Source organism: Anthonomus grandis, chromosome 15 (assembly GCF_022605725.1).
Source record: "Anthonomus grandis grandis chromosome 15, icAntGran1.3, whole genome shotgun sequence".
Lineage (NCBI taxonomy): Eukaryota > Metazoa > Arthropoda > Insecta > Coleoptera > Curculionidae > Anthonomus > Anthonomus grandis.
In genome coordinates, this window is record NC_065560.1 from 9,531,184 (window position 1) to 9,551,745 (window position 20,562).

General features: G+C 35.1%; 1 protein-coding gene across 2 annotated transcripts in view; it reads right to left on the reverse strand.

Moving 5' to 3' along the window:
• Positions 1-606: 606 nt before the first annotated feature.
• The window catches only part of LOC126745008 (serine protease inhibitor 88Ea-like), a 35,526-nt gene continuing 15,570 nt past the window's right edge, over positions 607-20,562 (reverse strand). The window contains exons 2-6 of one of the 2 annotated variants that reach the window (XM_050452647.1): positions 9,297-9,606; positions 9,045-9,241; positions 8,380-8,612; positions 8,086-8,321; positions 607-1,159 (exon numbers count right to left, since the gene is read on the reverse strand). In XM_050452647.1, the coding sequence (XP_050308604.1) occupies positions 875-1,159; positions 8,086-8,321; positions 8,380-8,612; positions 9,045-9,241; positions 9,297-9,599 (1,254 nt within the window). In that variant the 5' untranslated portion in view covers positions 9,600-9,606 and the 3' untranslated portion in view covers positions 607-874. Of the gene's footprint in view, positions 1,160-3,960; positions 4,309-8,085; positions 8,322-8,379; positions 8,613-9,044; positions 9,242-9,296; positions 9,607-20,562 lie in introns of those variants that run through there. The other variant, XM_050452648.1, reaches the window with a different exon arrangement.

Consider the following 20,562-nt stretch of genomic DNA (forward strand, 5'->3'; position numbering starts at 1 on the left):
CACAAGCAAAAATTTAAATAAAGGTCATCATTTTCATGGTATTAGTATTTATAAGATTAAAATTTATCAGAATAATAAAACAAATATTTTAAAGTGATCTATCCCATGTTAATTGAAACTTTGTCTAATTTTAGGTGAGGATCAGTTTCTTTCATAAATGTTAACGAAATTCTTAAAGAAGTACAAGAAAAATAATCAGATCTAATAACACAACTATCTTCTCGCATCTATTCTTAACTAAATCTAACTTTTTATTTTTTGTTTTTTTAAACATAACCTCCCAAAAACTTTAATTATTTTATTTCCCTACAATTGGCACACCTGAAATTTGTCAGAGTGACCAACATCGAAAGCACACAATCATGGAAAATGGCGGCAACCTAGTAGTGGTCATTTACTTTTCATTGAATTGGCGGTCCAGGTATATTTATGTTCGTGATTACACTACATATGGAATATTTTATGTAATCGCCATTCTGCATACTGTATACTTTTATTTCTAATTTTTGCAATCCAACCGAGGAGATAGAAATTAGGGTTGGTGATCACTAGTTGGTAAAAATTTGATTTACTGCATTATGTGGATTACGAAATAAAAGTAAGAAATACATACAATAAATATATATTATAAAAAGTTTAGTAAAAGTCACTAGTATTAATTAAAAAAACGTGGTTGAAAATACTGTCAATTAAAAAACGGTAACCTTACATAAACAAAGTAAACATACATAATAAACTTATGTGTACATATCAACAATCAGATCTAATACCTAAAACTTTGACAATAACAAATTCAACAATTTCAGTTCAGAATAAATCCGTAAAAAGTTTTATATTTTTATATACATAACTAATTTTTATTTAAATGTGAACTTTAATGTGGTCTTCTGAAAACCCCTCCAAACAGCATAGCATCCCTCAATTTATCAAAAACAAAATAAATAAAAGGATGATTGCAATTGAAAACGGCAGGCTCAGCAGGTCTGCTGGATCTGAAGCTAAACAGCACAGTTGCGGAAGCAGCTTTAGTTCCTTCCTCAGTAACTTCGATTTTCGACTTGTGAAGGGCATTTCCTAAACTAAGCTCGCCATTTTCTATGAGGTCGGTGAGGTTCGCCGTTGACTGGAACAGGTCTCCGACTCCTAACTTCTCTAAGACCTGCAAGTTTCGAACAAGAGAATTAGTTTTAGCTTTTGGGTTAAGTGAATGATGTGTCTTGTTAATAAGCATTATATAGCCAATAGATCAGTTACATACTTAATGTTAAATGATAAAACAGGCACCCTTTCTCTCCATACATATATAGAATGATACCCGAAGCCACCTTTAGCCCAACCAGCAACTAATCTTAATTTTTCAAATAGTTATATTTAATAATTCATATTTATTTAATGTGATTTAGATTGTTGATTAAATTATATTATGATTTTAAGGTCTAGTGAATTATATATTCGTGCAAAGCATTCAAGTAAATCTATGCATTTATTTAAATATGCTTCATAATATGTTATCACTACAGTTACATCCAGAAGGACATACAAGCGAGGTAGTTCCAGAAAAATAAATCTAAAAAGAGATAAACTTACTGATCGCGATCTCAGTAAGGTATCTTTCTTGATGTCTGTCTCCGTACAATGCAGCTAATGGTTCATTGTTCCAGGACAATCAAAAACGTTTACAAAAGGCGAAATTTTTGATTAGTACCCAAAAATACTTCTTTTTTAAGTATGAGGAATTTAAAAACTAACTAGAGCTAATAAGACAACTTATAATATTTCTTTGGTTTTCAGGTTACCTTGCTCAAGGAGACGAGAATCAGTGTTCGCAAGTACCACCTTATGGATTCTTAGTATTATTTTCCTCCAAATTGGAGAGTGCTGGGGCTGATATTAATAACATATAATTAGTTGTTTTTTTTTTCTATTCGTGCTTTTTTTCTGGTTTTCTTGTTTTTTTGTCCTAATTAGAATTTCAAAGAACCAATTTTTCAGTAAAAAGAATATAAAGTATTATTACAATTCACAAAAATTTATTTTAAAAGGTATTAGTAAATAAATTAAACCAATAAAACCTATTTGGGTCAGATCACTTGCGATTAGCGTTCAGAGAAAATAAATCTTTCACGAACCTTTTGCACCATTGGACATTAGTCGTGCACTCCCCATTCTCTTTAAAAGAAGTAAAATTGATTTATAGATCAAAATAACTAAAGTTTTTTAATGTTATCTAACATAACTTTTGTGCAGCTACTTAAGCATCCATTTTATAACTGTGAATCTTACCTTACAACGTACCATTAACCCTAGCTAATGCTTGGGCCACGCTAAGTTAACGTAAAACATCTAGACCGTTATCTGAGATATCTGTCAAAGTCTAAGGGTCATTTTTCACGCGTCCGATTTATGGAGCGATTTGTTCGAAAATCGAAAAATTTTTACATACAATGCCTTTTTTCAAACTGAGCAAGAGGCAAATCTTCTATGTCTCAGAAGACTGAGCATAAGAGAAAACTAAGGTAAATTTGTCCTCATACCTCTCTAGGGCTAAGGATGATGTGTCGATTGAGAGGAGTTACAGCGGATCAGTTTAAATCTGTTACTGTCACTCTAAGCTTTACCTGCAGACTCCTAGGAGTAATGGTGCAAAGTCTAATAGTGGCATAGATGAGGAAACAGTTTACCTTAGAATAGGAGTAATTGCCTAACCTTAGCTAGAAGGATCTGCTTTTTTCTTTAATAGAATGCGAACGAATCCTAGAAAGCATTAGTTTTTCTGCTTCACTATTTTCTGAATATTTTGAAGAACATTTCATGTTGCTTAATAATCGGGTAAGATTTATATCATATAGATTATGGATTTTTAGACTAAATGCTTTATTTTTCCTCCAGTTTGGAAGAGCCAAGACTAATAATAATCACATAAAATTCATTGTTCGCTACTGTCCTGTTCATGCTTCCCTAGATATTTTGGTTTTGACGAAACGGATTGATGACCCTGACAAAATTAATCAAAAGAAACACGCATCGGTTCACTAACTTGAGGAATATCCTCAAGATCTTTCTGTGCATTAGTCATGTATGTCAATGTCACAGGTGCATTCTCAAAGTAACTTCCCACCCCATGTAAAGGAAACAAAACCTCTGACTTAAGGACTAAAATCATTGCTTCATATAGATAAATAACTCTTGTGCAGCCATCCAAGCATCCATTCCATGACTGTGAACCTTGCCTTAAGTTCATATTAACGCCGTTACCCCTAACTAATGCTGGGGCTATGCTAAATTAATGTTAGACATTTGCGGCCGATGTGTTCGATAGTTGTGTAATTTTGGTACACAAGATTAAAATTCTTTTTTTTCATAATGAATAAGAGGCAAATCTTCCTTGTCCTAGAAGAATGCTGGACATAAGAGAAAACATTGGACGAGGCAAAGATTTGTCATTATACCATTACAGGTCACTCTAGACCTGAAGACACCTAGGAGTGGTGGAGGCCTAGATAAGGAAATAGCTTATCATAAAATAGGAGAGCGTGAATTTTCTGATGAATCTTTCCTTTTGTTTCGGTTTATCTACTTGTGGAAGAACCAAAGAACCTATAGGAGAGTGCAAGGTAAGCTAGGCTATTTATTAACCTGATGTGGTTGGATCTGCTTTTTTTCATTGGCAATGAGAAGCAAGCCTAGAAAGGCTGAACGAAAGTGGTCAGAGGTAATGATGGGTATTACCGGGGTTGGTACTACTACATCTAGAAACTGATTGATGAAACAAAAAGAAAATACTATGAATAAATAAATAATATGCATCAACATTTGGTATATTCGATGCATGAAAAACCACTTTAGTATCACCATTCTTAATGATATTCGTCTTGATTCATTCGTTTCAAGTCAGATGACGAGACTATTAATAGTATTTAATGATTAGCATGGCCTCAGTATAACAAAAAAAATCGTGTGCACGTTAAAAACATATTTATTCTAAATATTCTTAAGACACTTTTTTAAATGTTAATAAAAAGACTACATTTAAGGTCTTTTGAAAACCCCAGTAAACAAGACAGTGTGAGATTTTCCGTTATAAATCATATAAATAAAAGGCTTATCGCATCTAAACTGAATCAGATCCTCGTCGTCGCTCATCCTCCATGTTAAAAATGCGGTGGCGGCGGCCGCATGCGCACCATGTTCATTTATTTCGATCTTCGCCTTGTGAATCCCCTCACCGACAGACACCTTTTCGCTGGTTAGTGAGTGAAAGTTTGCGTTTTCTTTGAACAAGTTGCCAACACCCAGGGATTCCAGAACCTAGCGTGCGAAAAGGGGCGTGTTAGTGCTTCGGTTTTTTTTCCTTGGAAGGTTATTTACTGTCAGAGCGAAGATACACCTTTGACCTGTCAGCGAAGGGCGAACGAAGGACAATTAAAATTAAAAGTGTCAGGCTATTATTAAACAAACTACATAAGGCATATTTTGAAAATATAAATAATTTTTCTATAAGAACATTGAGGAGATGTATGTCTATTAATGTTAATATTCGGAGTTGCAGGCTTATTAGCAATTCATTTCTATGATAATGCTTTGTTTTTCTTTGGTTTGATCCAAGCTCGAATATGGGTCGTTGGTATCCATTTTAACTTCCTTGAATACACCTGAAGACGCTGTTTTAAATCTCTTATATTTAGAGAGGATGGTGCCTAATCAATTAGAGATTATAATCACAATAATCTGTTATCAACTTAGAAGCTCTTGTTTTGAGAGGAAGACTCACTCTGTGGCACTCCTATGGAAATCGCTCAATGGTTACATAGATTCTCCAACTTTTTTTCTTTTGGTCACATTGCTTTGTAGGTACCGCACCCTTCCTCAACAATAATTTTGCTTCTACTTGTGATATGGCTCAATGCTCTCTGAGTACCTAGTTTCACAGGTGATTTTGAGGATTGATACATAGTGAGTTGGGCAGTCGCTGGAAAATGGGTTTAATTTTTCTTTTTCTGTTTGGTATGTACCTTCATTTTAAATATTACTCTTATTTTACTTTTTATAATATTTTATAATTAAATTTTAACTCTGGCTCTATTAAATAATTTCGTCGATAGTTTAGTTTTTTTTTGGATGATGTACTTTGTATGTTATATTTTAACCTAATTTTGATTTTTCTGTAATTGGGCTCTGGAAAATAAGATAAACCAAAGTAAAAAAATTAATTTTTTCGCTTTCTTATGTTGAATATCTCTTAGTTTTTTTCAAAAGTGAACTGGGCCAGCATCTTCGAACATCCTTTATCTTACCACGGGAAACTCAATGATAATAGAAATCGGACTTAAATTGCAATAATAATAAAATAGTTTTTTTTTACGGAATATCTTTTCACAAAAGATCAAACCCTATGGTACTCGAGTATCGAGAGTAGCGCCAGTACTACAAAAGTGTCCGTGGATATTTTTCCAAAAATTCTACCAGCTGCAATGTTCGGAAAATTCTTTTGTGGGTCTATTCCACAAATTTGCATTTCTCGTTTGAAAGCCCGATATAGCGACGTTCTAGGAGTCTGTAGGTGCTCTCAATTATTCGCGAGTCGCATCTGTCTTTCGAGTAGATCTTGCGTATATAGCTCTGGGTGGAATGATATGAGCCAGTTCAGAAGAGCATTTATCATAATAAATCAATAAAGGAGAGTCAGGTCCGTCACCTTCCTTCTATGCACCAAACTGTCCAAGCTTCTAGTTATCTCTGGATCTCCTTATAAGAAGTGTGGATAAAATCAAGTAATCTCAAAGTGTGTTTTGGTGCAGAGTTCAAAATGTGCAAGCCATGCTCAAGAGTTGGAGGAATCTGAGCCTTGTAAAGCATTTAAAGCCATTGCGGTATATACAGCCTTTTGCATTGTTGCAGCCAGCGGCAAAATAAGCGCAGATATAATAAGGGCTGGGTGATAGAGGCAGCTTTTTTTTTTAATACAGCAGCCTTAGCTGCGTTAAGCTAAATTAGATTGCACTTATCCTAGTTTAAAATCATATTAAAGTCACTAGGAATATACCAACATGTTGTCATCAGCAAAGCTGTAAATTGAATTAAACGTCTTGTCATAATAGGAAAAGAATAGAGAACAAGGTGCATCCCTGTGTAATACAGTATATTTTAAAACCTCTGCGAGGTGTGTCCATTAACAACAACCTGGATGAATCGGTTCTGGAGGAAGCTTCCAAGCCAGGCAATGGCGATGAATTAGTGGTTACCCGAAAGAATACAGTTTCTTTAAGAGGTTTTCATGCCTGACCCTATCAAATGCCTTTGAAAATTCCAGAGTTATGACAAAGGATTCATCAGATTTTTCGATAGCCTCGTTAAAGGCACTCCTCAATGACGTGATCAGCAGTTTCTTCCTTCTGCCTACACCAATGGAAATCTGGGTTCTCTGCAATGCCTAGGGTGCGAAGATAGCCTCTTAAATACTAGTGTTAAATTTCGCGTCTCTTTAGACGCACCATTAGAGCTTAGCTTATCCGATGCCAAACGCTTCGCTGCGTCTTACTGTAGAGCAGACTTTGTGATGCGACAATAATATATTTGACTATATCGATTATTGGTTCAGAGCCTACCAACAGTTTCGCAGATTACAGTTCATTCCGCTGCCTCATTACCAGCATTATTTGAGTGGTAAGGTATCAGAACAAGCTGAACCCTGCAGCCTTTCTTCATCGGTTTCCGTAGAACCTATATACAAGTTTGAAACACAAGTCTTGCAGAATACGATAACACTGTACTGCGATTTTGACATTTTAAGATTTTCTGTCCGCATTTTAACAAAGCGACTACTTCAGCTCGGAAGGCAGTGGTATGTTCTCTCATCGAGTAGATCTTCCTAATATATGGGACCACATCGCAGAAACCTGCACCAATTCTGTCGTTTATTTTGGAGCCGTCTGTGTATTAGATGGTCCGTCTGTTTACTAATTCAGGCTTAATAGAGGAGTGCCTTCCATATAGAATAGACCCGTGACTTCCGGTTGTACAATTTTTTTAATCGGCATCCATAAGCACAATATTCCAAGCAAACAATATCGCTGATCAATTTAGATTTAACGGCACACGATCACAAATCGACTCGATATACGTTCGATGCTCTCATCAATCACTTTCAAGCTACCGTCCTTCGATGTTGTAGACTCACGGTCTTGAATGTGCTACACATGCTACAGATTAAGAGGGTCTCGCGGGCTTATGACTTTGAGTCAAGCAGGGTGATTTGTTGTTGCAAAATTAGCAATGTATTTGCAAATAGAACCCATATAGCCCCGTATGTGAGTAGAGGTTTAACGATAAATGACTAGAACCAGACCCCAGGTGCTACCAAAAGCCTTCCTGCAGTCCCAAAGCGCTCAGGTCGCCTTTTTAATGCTGATATGTGCGTGATCCTGCCAGGAGAGTTTGGAATCCAGTTTGATGCCTATAAATTCTACCGTCACTGAGTATTTTAGCTGCACGCCTCCAAGAGATACATTGGCTGATTAGGCTATCGATTACTGTACAGCACAAAGCTGGAAATGGTACTCTTCCCTGTGGGCAGCCACTAGCTACCATCGTTTTAACAACTTCATCATTAAGCCCCGCGGATATACATATGATGTAGCGCTGCGAAGCATAGCCTCAGTCACGGTTTTCGACAGTTCAGCAACATTACTGCGAAGAAGATATTGTCAAACGCCCCTTTAATATATGCTTTATTTTAAGTATCGATCAATCATTCTACGCTCTATAATTTCAAACTATTCAGAACAACCGAATACTTTTATTGACTAAGAACAAAAAGGTTATCGAAAACAATCTTAACCATATAGTGAGTAATCTATAAATAAACAAGGATTAAAACAAGCCTTTGCTGACAGCGTATTAGGTGTACCTTCTTTATACCATATGTTACACAACCAATGTGTTGGTTGGTAAAATATGGTATGAGTGCATAACCACAAAAGCCTCCATAAAAAAACACATAATTAAAAAAATCTATGTACAATCACATTTTTAAAACATTTAAGGTTACATTTTTGACCGCCCCCATAAATAAAAAATAAAACCTACCGGTACGAGTTCGATGGTAGTCTCCAAACTGAATTTGGGAAGGGCAACTTGTACGGTGCGAGAAATCAACTGATCTCTATCCACAACCTTTTTAAAGTTTTCCAGGTTCAAGTTCTTTAAAGTGGCATCGATGGAGTCTTCAGTGTTCGAGAACGGAGGAAGTAATATGAACATGCTGATGTTGTCGCCTTGGTAGGGTAACTCTAAGATGTGAGCACCGAGCGCTTCAGAAATGTCTAAGCAAAAAGTAGGTTCTGAGTAAAACTTTTATTGGATACTTTATATTTTACTTACCATGTCTAAAAGTGCCCTCTACGTGCATCATATCAACCATAATTTGCTTCGTCGGACTGACGTAGAAAATCTCTGGTTTCGTCAAATTGGGATTAAATTTGTTCTCCCAAATACCCTTAAAGTAGGCAGCATTCACCAGAACCAAGCTGGTAGTTGGGTCTATTGTACCAGGAGGTAGCAAATCGGTGATCATATGATGAGTCGTATTTTCTACCCAGTTATTGATTGCTAACCTAATTAAAAAAGAATATTATAATAGATATCTTAATTGGTTCTTGATAGAAAAAAGTTGAGAGAGTATAAAGGAAAGTAGAAGCACACACAATAATCAGATAAGAGCATTGGAAAATATAGCATGACGATATAAAACAGTAAAAAGGGACATTACTGATACTGAACTCTGAAAGCTTAGTCCTTGGCTTCATCTATAAAGGGGAGGTACTAATTCTAAAATATTTTAAATCTAACTCTAGTAGAAGAAAAAACAACGGCGGTATGTATTTTAAAGGTTCAGGCAACCAAACCAGAAGATATTCCTTCATTTTAGATTGAAGTGAAAGTTGAAAAGTAATTGTAAATGGAGACTTATAGGTTTTTGGTCAAAATTTGAAATATCTTTCTTAAAAAAACATCTACAAAGGATTAAAAGCATAAGTGAAACTAACCTGGAACCTTCAGGATCAACCTTGAAAGGAAAAGACTCTAACTCTTCAGGAAAATCATTCTTAACACACTCTCTCACTTCGGTCTCATTAGAAACGTAAATTTTATTAGCACTGGTGAACTCGTAGGGGGCACTATTCGCTATGAATTTTGTCATGTATTTGTCAAGCTTGTAGGCGGTGTATATGTCAGATTTACGCTAGAAAAAAATAAGATATATAGTGAATCATTATAAAAATTTACAAATATCTTACCCGTGTTTCACTGAGTCTCAAAACTTTTCTCAAATATGCTTCAGTCTGCCCTCCAGCCATAAAGTAGGCTATCAACAAAGCGTGATAAGTCGAGTAAGGTGAGAAAAACAGGTTTTCTTTAGGCATTATTTTGTTGATTGCATTGAGCAAGGCCAAGGAGAATTCTTGTTGACCCCCATAAAGACCTTCTCGTGTATCAGGAGCGGGCTGTACTCCATTTTGGTAGGGGGCGAAACATGCTGCATGCTGCTGGGCTGATACGAGAGGCGCTATGGCAAGGACGATTGGTAGAAGAAGGTTCATGATTGAGCTGAAATATTTAAGATATATATGTTTAAATAATTTTCTTCCTACTCAAATAAATAGGTTTAGATACAAGATTCAGGAGATTCAATTGTTGTTTTATTATGTTAAAGTAGAGAAAAGAAAATGAAAGCTGCTAAACCAAGGTGGCTAGCATGATGACGTTACTAAAGACCTAACTTATTCTCTTTTAAGTCAAGGTTTTTTAATTGTCACATTTTCATTGCCTGACCAGGAAATGGTGATTTCTGAGGGAAGAATTGTATTAAGAAGTGGGATTTCTAGTGGGTTAAAAGTAATAATTTGTTTAGGAGGTCAGTTTAATCCTAATTCAATTCTAGGTGAAAGTCTAGCATGGAAAAATGATCAAAAAACAGCGAAGAAGAAAAATACTTCTGAAGTAATAAATAGTAGCAACCTAAAGTTACCTTTAAAGTATGAAGGCCTTGGAATGTTACTTTTCGGGTTACATCTCGTCATCATTGGTATATAATTATAAAATTGGTTAATATTCCTAGAATTATTAGGTTTATTTCATTAAAATGGAATCATTTTATAAGTCCTATTATTATTGAGAAGGTTCTTGGTGAACCCAGTAAAGGTCATGGTCTTTGGTCTACCAGATGAAATGGGTGATTTTTATGCATCATTCATTAGTTTACTTCTCTTGATTGACCATGGATGTTGATAAACACATATACAGATTCAACACCCATGAATGGTTTTCCAGAACCAAGTTTCACTGGAGAGTCTAAATCAGTTCCATATCACCTCAATGTTACTTTTGGCCATGCTGAACCTTGTATGGAACTTTCGATTACCTATACAAATTCTTATATTTTCAATGCTCTTTTGAAGTTTAATATCAAGTATCTACTATCTTTCATATACAGGGTGTAAATAAATAGATGCGAAAAAATTCAGGGGCTGATTCTTGGGTAAATTTTAAGAGAAACGTTCGTGCAAGGTTTAAAGTAAATATTTTTGATGAAAAATATGATACACCATTGTTTACTTAACCTTGCAAATAATGTATTAACCTATTAACAAATGGAGGCAGTTCTGCGAGGGAATAGATGAATTAGCCCCAGCACAACGTCTGCAAAAAATCCTTTCAAAAAATCATTCGAACGGAATTGGTCTACTAAAAAAGCCAAGCGGTGAATACTGTAACGATCAAAAAGAAAGCCTAGAGGTACTTCTTCAGACTCACTTCCCGGGATCGCAGATTATTGAAGATAACCAGAACCAGTCAAACCTCCAAAACGAAGGGCTCCAAAATCCAAACAAGAGAAGTAAAAGGCTGGCAAGCAAAATCCTCACAACTAACAGAATCAAATTGGCAATCGAAAGCTTTAAGCCCTACAAATCTCCAGGCAAAGATGGGATTTTCCCAGCTCTGCTACAAAGAGGCTATGAGATACTAAAAGTACACCTACAAAAAATCTTTAAAGCCAGCCTCATTTTAGGACACGTACCACTAGCTTGGAGAGAGGCTAATGTAATATTCATACCAAAAACGGGGCGTCGTCCTGAAAACGAAGCAAAATCATATCGCGCGATTAGTCTAACCTCCTTTCTTCTAAAAACAATGGAGAAAACAATCGACCAATACATAAGAAGCGTAACTCTTTCTAGAACACCGCTCCACCCTAGACAATTTGCCTACCAAGCAGGCAAATCTACAATAAGTGCACTGCACTGCCTCGTAAGGGACATAGAAAAGTCAAACGACTGCAAAGAAATTGCTCTTACTGCATTCTTTGATATAGAGGGAGCATTCGACAATACCTCACACCTGTCCATAACAAAAGCCTTGCAAGACTGGGGGGTGGAGGCCCCCATCGTAAAGTGGACAGGATCAATGCTCAAGCACCGCTTCATCACAGCAGAAATAAATGGAGCGACAGCAACAGTAACCACAGTAAAAGGATGTCCCCAAGGAGGGGTTCTGTCACCTCTACTGTGGACATTAGTAGTAAACAAAATTCTTAACATATTAAGTAGATCCGGATTCACAGTTCTAGGCTACGCAGATGACCTGGTAGTAATAGTTAGGGGCAAGCACGAGGGCGTAATATCGAATCGAATGCAAAGTGCCCTAAATACTATACAAAACTGGGGCGAAACTGAAGGATTATCTTTAAATCCTAGAAAAACAATTTTTGTGCCGTTTACCAGAAGAAGGAAGTTAGAACTCAGAGCACCTATATTAAACGGAACTCAGCTAACATTTTCTAACGAGGTGAAATACCTGGGGGTTACCTTGGACCACAAACTAACTTGGAACAATTATCTAGACAATACCATTTCCAAAGCCATAGTGGCAATCTGGACATGCCGCAAACTCGTTGGCAAGACATGGGGGCTAAAACCGAAAATGGTATACTGGATCTACCAAACAGTCATTAAGCCCATCATCACATACGCTTCGCTGGTATGGTGGCCGAAGACCAAACAAACAACCGCACAGACCAAATTAAACAAAGTCCAAAGGCTGATATGTCTAGGAATAACCGGGGCAATGTCTACTTGTCCTACCACAGCCTTAGAGACACTGCTAAACATGCCTCCACTTCACATAAGCGTGAAAAAAGAGGCAATTAACAGTGCTCACAGGCTTTTCCAAACCGGCAAATTCAAGCCTGGGGATTTAAGTGGTCACCTGCGCATCCTCGAAGAAATTAAACTGGAAAATGCCAGCAAACCACGTGACCACATAACGGCCATGCTGGATCTAGAAATTCCATTCGAAGTGATCATAGATGATCGCCAATCATGGGAGAAAAAAGAAGTACCAAAAGCCGACAATGCATCGCTATGGTACACAGACGGTTCCAAACTAACAGAAGTAGAAGGACTGGGCGTGTCAGGCCCTAACATTAAGATCTCAAAGTCACTGGGCAAATACCCTAACATCTTTCAAGCTGAAGTGCTTGCCATAGAGATATGTGCAGAAGAGTGCATCAACCAAGGCCTCCAAAGAAAACACATATTTATACTATCAGACAGCCAAGCTGCTCTAAAGGCCCTGAAAGCTTTTAAATGTGATTCAAAGCTAGTCTGGGAGTGCAAACAAACCCTAAAGCGCCTTACAACAAAGAATCAAGTAACACTAATGTGGCTACCTGGCCACCGGGGTCTAGAGGGGAACGAAGAAGCCGATCGCCTTGCAAAAAAAGGGGCTCAAACACCATACTATGGTCCAAAGCCATACTGTGGTTTAATGAAGACCCACATCACCGAAGACCTAAACAGATGGGAAAAAGAACAATTGCTGTCGCACTGGAGAAGAGCACCAGGACTAAGACAGGCAAAAAAGTTTATAACCACTTCTAGAAAAAGAGCTGAACAGCTCCTAGACATGAACAGATCAGACATCAGAACAGCAGTCGGACTCCTAACCGGTCATTGCCCAGTGAAATATCACCTAAAGGCAATAGGTATAACAGAGGACGACCAATGTAGATTCTGCAGCAATGCCACAGAAACAGCAGAACACCTGCTCTGTGAATGCCCGACCCAACTCTGCAAGAGGCTCAAGTACCTGGAAGGGGTACAACCAACACCTCAAGAAGTGGGACAACTACCTTCCAAAAATATAGCTTTGTACGGCAGAAGTCTAAGACTTTTTGAGACAAACTAAGACAAGTAGAGTTATGCACAAAATATCTCACAGATAGCAGTGCTGAGCGGCGGATCAGCCGAAACGACTCCCTTCTCAATCTACAATCTACAACCTATTAACAAAAAATGAAAATATTAATTGCATGCCTTCATCAAAGACTACGAGAAACTGGTACTGTTCAAGCAAGAAGGCATGATTGTGACGATATTAGAACACCGGAATTGGAAAAAGCAGTACTTAATTTAACACCACTTACTTTGACACCAGTACTAGAAAAATTGGTCTGCAGCTACATGTCAATCATATGACGGTATGGACTATTTAAAAGGATCAGCTATTATATCTATATCACGTACAACTAATCCAGGCTCTATTAGCAGGGGATGTTAATTAAGCAAAACGTAAATTTTTCCAGAGAGGCAAGCATTAACTAGTTAACTACCATAATAACCACAGTTGGGCAGATGAAAATCACCATACCATCGTTGCAGCTCATCACTAACAACAATTTTCTTTAAACGTATGGATTGGTTTCATTGGAGAACACCTTATTGGCACACATTTTCTATCACAAAGATTGAATGGGGAAACAAACACTCGTTTTCTCCAAGGCATACTTCCAGGACTTCTAGAGGCGGTACCCCTAGATGTTATAAGAGTAATGTGGTGGCTCCTGCCCATTTTAGTTTATTAGCACGTCGTTATATAGACGAAACAAGTAGTCTAATATATTAAAGATGTAACTAATAGAGCGAAAAATACAATGAAACATGGCCAAAAAAATCTTAACTTAAACACTAACTAAATTATAAAATTGACTATAAGGGATTGGGCTTTTATCTCTGTTAAAAATAGTTTTTTTATAATACGAAGATCAAATTTATTTTTAAATTGATGAATCTTAAGTGGAAGTCGGATCCGATACGTAGTTGTATAATAGAACTAAAAATATCGAAAGTTTTGGAATTCTTTTTGAATCATAAAGACAACAAAAATGAGAAAACATCCTAAACCCTTAAACACTATTCCGCATAAATTTTCGTCTGAGAAGAATTTTATTTCCTTATTAGAGGCACTATGCCAGAAAATATATGAAATGAAGATTCACAAGTTAAATAGCACAACAACCAATAGTTAAAGTTAATAACCAATAAGCTTATTTGCATTTAGGTTAAAATTAATATCCATGTAGATGATTGGATATGTTTTGAAAGAGTGGATTTTTATTAAATAAAACTGTATTTTTAAAATTAATATACCTTTATTTATTTCGCTTATTAATATTTTTTTATAGATAAGTATATTTTGCATCATAAGCAGCCACTATATTTTTTTTCTTAATTTTTCTTCAATTTCAACAAAAAAAGATCCGCCTGCATTACTCTTGGCCAATTTACACACACACACGCAGAGAAAGTATTTTTATGACCTCATAACTTTCTCAAGTAACACCACCGGTCAGGGTCGTACCGTTGGGTAATCCAATATATATGATTTCATTTATTGCAGTATGTCGATACTAGAAAAATTCGCTAATTATAGGAAAATATCAGCATATCATGTAGACTTTTTAAAAGAAGCAAAGTTGTAATAGTTGTACAACTTCATTATTAAGGAACTTGGAAAATATTTTCGTTGAGGGTCTCTCCTTCTTCGACAACCATTATATTCTAACCTTATTATATGTCTCTTTATCAGAAATTAGATTTTTTCCCTAATAGGCCCTATTATTATTTAAACTTTGCCAATTATGAGCAGAACCAGGTGTGAAGATTGATTAGCTTCATGAATCACAGTCTGAAAGTGTTTCTACTGGTTATTCACTTTACAAAATGCGAAAAGACTATTGAATCCTCGCAATTCGAATTTAGAAGACATTTCGGTACGAGAGAGGCACTGGTCACAACCTAAGTATTGGTTCAGACCTGTTAGGATTAGAGAAAAGATGTGTTTTAAATATTACGAAAAAGCCTTTGATAGAGTGCAATATGATAAACGCCTTCAAATGCTGACGCGACTTGACAAAGAACAAAAGGACATATAGCTGCAGTTAGATTTGACAATGAAGTTACAAAGACACAGAAAATCCTTACAGGTGTAAGAGAGGAATGTGTCCTCTTTCCACTTTTGCACTTGCAGTTTAATATTTACTAGGAAAACACTTGATCAAAGTAAATGTCTACCAACAATATATGGTACGCAGAGGATATATTCCTGATAGCAGATACTATGAGTGACCTCCAAAGGTTACTAGACATAGTTGAAATATACGGCCGACTTATGCTAATTAACATTAACAGAATTCCTAGTAATCACCTGCAAATTAAATGAGTTTCAGAATATCTTGGAATGTTTTCTGTAATAAATAGAAGGCGGTAGGAATCTCTAGGTTTTGCCCTGTAGAAATAACTAAGGGCTCTTTTTTAACTATAAAGAGCAAATAGATAAGATAAATGCTAGTATTCAAACAAGCGCAAGCGCAAAATACACAATCCTACTAACCTCTGACCCAACTGCCTCAGTTACAACTCTAACAACAAAGCAACCAGCTGATATTTTACTGGCAGCATCAAATACATGAGCTACAAATTTAAGGTTGTTATCAAGAATGACACCAAGAAATCTGCTGCTAGTATTTTCAATAATTTGAACACCTCTCTTGGATGCATCCTCAAGATTAGCCCTAAGAGTAAGGATTTTGGTCTGATTAGTCAAAGTTAGTCGCCTCGTAGTACCTGTGAATCATAGTAAATATTTTCTTTCTTTTTCCGCTCTAGTATATGCTTGTCCCTCACTCGCGTATGCATTTATTATTTGGTCAATTTATTATACCACTTACAATAAGTCCATTGAAAATGATCAAGAAGAATTCATTATTATATCGGCTATACTTCGACATGTTATCTTATTCTGACAGGTGCCTATTGCTGGATTTCTAATTTCTTAAAAGGCATCATATGCAAAAACTGATTTTCGTATTCGAACTAGTGAATGGTCTGATTAATGCATCAACTTTGTTTAAACTTCTAAACTTCAATAAACCTGGAGGGATACATTTTGTGGATCCACACTCGTGCTCACAATCTGTGATTCCCAACCCAATACAAGACATTCCTTCACCATCACCATCAGACAAACTATGCGGACTATACCACTGTGTCCCATGTCTAGAGTAAGACATCATTTTAATTTTCACTGTGATTATTTAGATTTACCAATGTGTCATATCAAATATTCAAGAGACTGTTGAATTTGAACAAACTTCCTTAACGTTCGTATTTTAAGTTTAATACAGCTATTATTAGGTAAGTTAGCAATCTACGACATGTAGTCTTGCACTAAGTTATAGAGAAGGTGTAACTGTCGAAAGAAATAAATACGTAATATGGGTCTGTCAGATAACTAATCGAAATTGTGACGATTAAGGATACTACCTATTAGTGTACGTAGGATGTTATACACTAAGTTTAAAAAAAGTAAAGTAGACGTCTAATCAAAGCTTAACAAACTAAATAATGAGACAACGAAATATAGGTGACGATCTAATGATGATAATATAAAAAAAGATACAGATTATAAGGCCATTCTGGTGTCAAAAATTCCTGTTCAAGTTTAACATTCTTAAGGTTTTAATTTTTAATGAAACGTGGTTAATTAATCGCTTTTACTTCTAAACTAAGCTATACAACCATAGCTTACTCGATAATAATATTTACATAAAATAGATCCATTCGGTATTCCTATTCTGCTACTAGGAAGAGCGAAAGGCGATCCTTAAATATAGGATATAACGCCTAAGTCACATTAATATCTGTACAACTCTCAGTTTACAGATGTTGCTGCAATTCACTTTTCTTTTCTATCGGTTCAAAGAGCTTTAATTTTATTCAGGGCTGCATACATATAGAATGTGTATAATCTGGAGCAGATTAAGTTTTTGTTTTTAACAAGCCTTTATAATTCTCCCTATTACAATAATTCAGATCGCAAGAATTTGTTGTTTTATTAAACGTTGTACTGTATATAGACGAGAAATTAGCAACATTATTGTTAGAGTCGGGAAAATGAAAATAGTTACTATATTCACTACATATCCTTAAAGGTATTAAGCATATCATCCAATAGATGTTAAAAAATAAGAGTTTAACCAATTTATGTAAAGAAGGTAATTCACGCATTTTTCTTCATTTCTCTAGGATATTTAAATTAAATCTATAACAACCTGCAATGATATAATCCGTTCAACTCGAGAGCCGACGATTTCATCATTTTTCTCCCTCTTGATGAATCAATTAAGAGGATGTATTTTTTATTTATAAGTGACCATATCTGTACTGCATATTCTAAGCTAATTCTTCTACTTGCTACTTAGTAAGTAAACCAAAGAACCACAAAATTTTAACAGTTTCTTTTTACAGTTTAGAGTCATTACAAACACCAAGATGCCTTACTTTATTTACTCGATTTAAGGTTCTTTTTTTTATTAAAAGTTTCTTCTGTTTTTACTGGCATTTAATTGGCAATTTATTGAGAAACTACATCACCCCTGTACTGCATCAATCTTATTCAAACAAAAATCTATTGGTTATCTAATGCACTTCAAGTTGTGCATTATTTTCGTACATTGTTGTGGTAACAAATGCCTTTGAGAAGTCGGTAAATACCACATCAACCAATAAGTCTGAATTGCAATGCTGATGGGGTGACATGATTGGGTGACATGACATGATGGGGTCTTGATTTTACGGAACAATCATCCATATTTTCGAATTCGAACTAACTATATTTGGGTTATGGATTTTTTTCAGAATTTTTTTTTTTCGAATTCGAACTAACTATACCAGCGGATTGTTCTCATTAAGTAGATCACGAAAATACCGGGTTATAAGGGAATCCGAGCAGAACTAAGAAATCGAGCATTTTTTCGACCTCGTTTTTGGAGGCCAAAAATGGGCATCAAAAATGCCATATCTCGGCTATCGTAAAAGCTACGACTTTGCGGATGGTCTTGTTGGATTTAAAACGACGAAACTAAGACAAAACCATTGGAATTTTCCCGACAGCTCCCATAAAAGCCGAGATATCGTCTTTCAAAATTTGGGTTTTTTAATTTTTCATCGTAATATTTTAACTCTTTTGTCTATTTTTAACCCTGGATATACCCTACCTACTTTACACTGCATTGTCTTTTAAGTGATAAATTTAAGATTTTTGCATCGAGGACTTGTCAATACATTAATGCTTTACACTGATGGTATATTATGGAACATTTCATAAAACTTTCAAGGGATATGATATAAACGTGTTTTTTAGACTGTTTTTTATACTGGTTCGTTGAGCCCTTTTATCTGAATTATAAGGTTTTATTGCAATTATTTTATTATATATTGTGGATTATTGGAGTTTCCGGTAAGTTTTTGATAGCGTTATAATGTTACCAAAGTAAAAGTTGTTATTCGCAGTTGGCCCATATGTTGAATGCATATCCTCTTCTAGATATTAGGCTTCAGCAGTGTTATAGGTAGCTTTATAGCTTTATTTACTGACTATATTTTTTATACAATGAAGTTTTGTGCAAGGATCCAGGAAAGGAAGAGGGCTGTATAAAATTTTCTAAATAAAGTATAGTCTAAATTCTTTAGCAGGATCGGAGGATTCTTCAGGATCTGGATATTATCCTTTAATGATTTATTTTCCGACATATAGCTTATGTAAGTTTCATTGGTAATATTCCCAGAAAAATGAGCTTATTGTATTTTAAAAAGACATGCTCAAAATTCCAGCTTCGTAAAATTGTTGTTCTGATCATTGGGGAGAATTTTCACATTGAAACTATTTTATAGGATGTCTTTTTAATATTCTGACAAAATTAAGGGATGTGTTTGTTGAATGAAATTAAGGAAAAAAATCTTAGGAACATATGTCCTACGCATCTTAGATTTTGACCTATAGGATGGTGAAGTTGTGCGAAAAAAAAACTAATTGCTTTCGATAAATTTGATAACGCTGTATATATTTTTTTTTGAAAATTCCTACATTTTTACCATTTTCCGATACACAGTTTAAAGGAATACGCACCCATAGATAAATAGTATTTTTATAAATTGAAGAAGAAGCCGAGAATCCTCCATTGTGTCAAACAAGACAAACTTTTACTGAAAATTATTAGAAATAAAAGTATCGTTGTCAATTGAGCCAATAGCCTGTACGAATAAATACTGATTAAAGAAAACAATTCTCTTACCAGTCTCTAGTTCCCGAGAATAGTAATAGAGAACGAAGGTAGGATCAATGCAAATTTATTGCGAAATCAATTTCTGGAAACCATTGAGAAGAACTGGAAAAATTCATTCATTTTTAATAGGATAGGTTGTGTTTTTATCACATAAATAATACCTTTATAAACAAATTAGATTACCAGAGCAAACTTTAATCTACACACCTAAACTGGAATTTTTTCAGATAGTGAGAGTACTCTGGACTCAATTAATATTTGTTGTAAAATTTCAGCATTAAATTAAGGTAATAAATTGTTGATAAACTAGCTAAAGTTGTGACTAATTGGGTTAATATTAGTGACCACTTTTTTTGTTTCTCTGATATTCATGTAATAGCTAATAGCAATACTACGATAGGATTTCAAAGCACCGTAAAATTTTCTAAAAATTTAATAGTCGATGACTAATAAGTAATAGATATCATAGTAAAAACAATTCAAGTAGAGGAGAAGAGGATTGTTTTTTGCATTATTACACATACTATTATAAACATAGTAATTACTGTACTTATATTTAGAGAAAAATAATGCATTTTGATTTAAGATCCTTAAGTTTAAGAGAAGCTTCTGAAATCTCAACTTAAATAGTATTATCTACAACGGTATCAAATTTATCGAAAAAAAGGTCTATTTACTCTCTTATACTTTAAAATTATAGACATAAAAACTATTTTTATTTTCTCTTTATTCATCGTTCTTGACTAAATAAACAATAAAAGAAAAGTGCAAAGTCAATTATGTACACTTTTATGTTTTTTTAAAAGTTCCCTAAATATAAATATTAGGAGTTTTTGAAATTTAGAGAGCCTATAGTCATTTGCCAACTAACAAGATTTGATAGCAGAAGTTGCATTTTGTCTCATCAAATAAATTATGATTTATATTAATTTCTCTCTTGCACTAGTATGTATATCATCATTATAGTACACGCATCTCTTGAACTGGCTTTTGTTCTCTTCATGGTTTTATTTAAGTGGTTATACATACAGGGTGATTTTTTTTTATAAGAAGGTCATGCTTTTGGGGATGATAGGGGGCGTTCAAATATAACTTTTGAT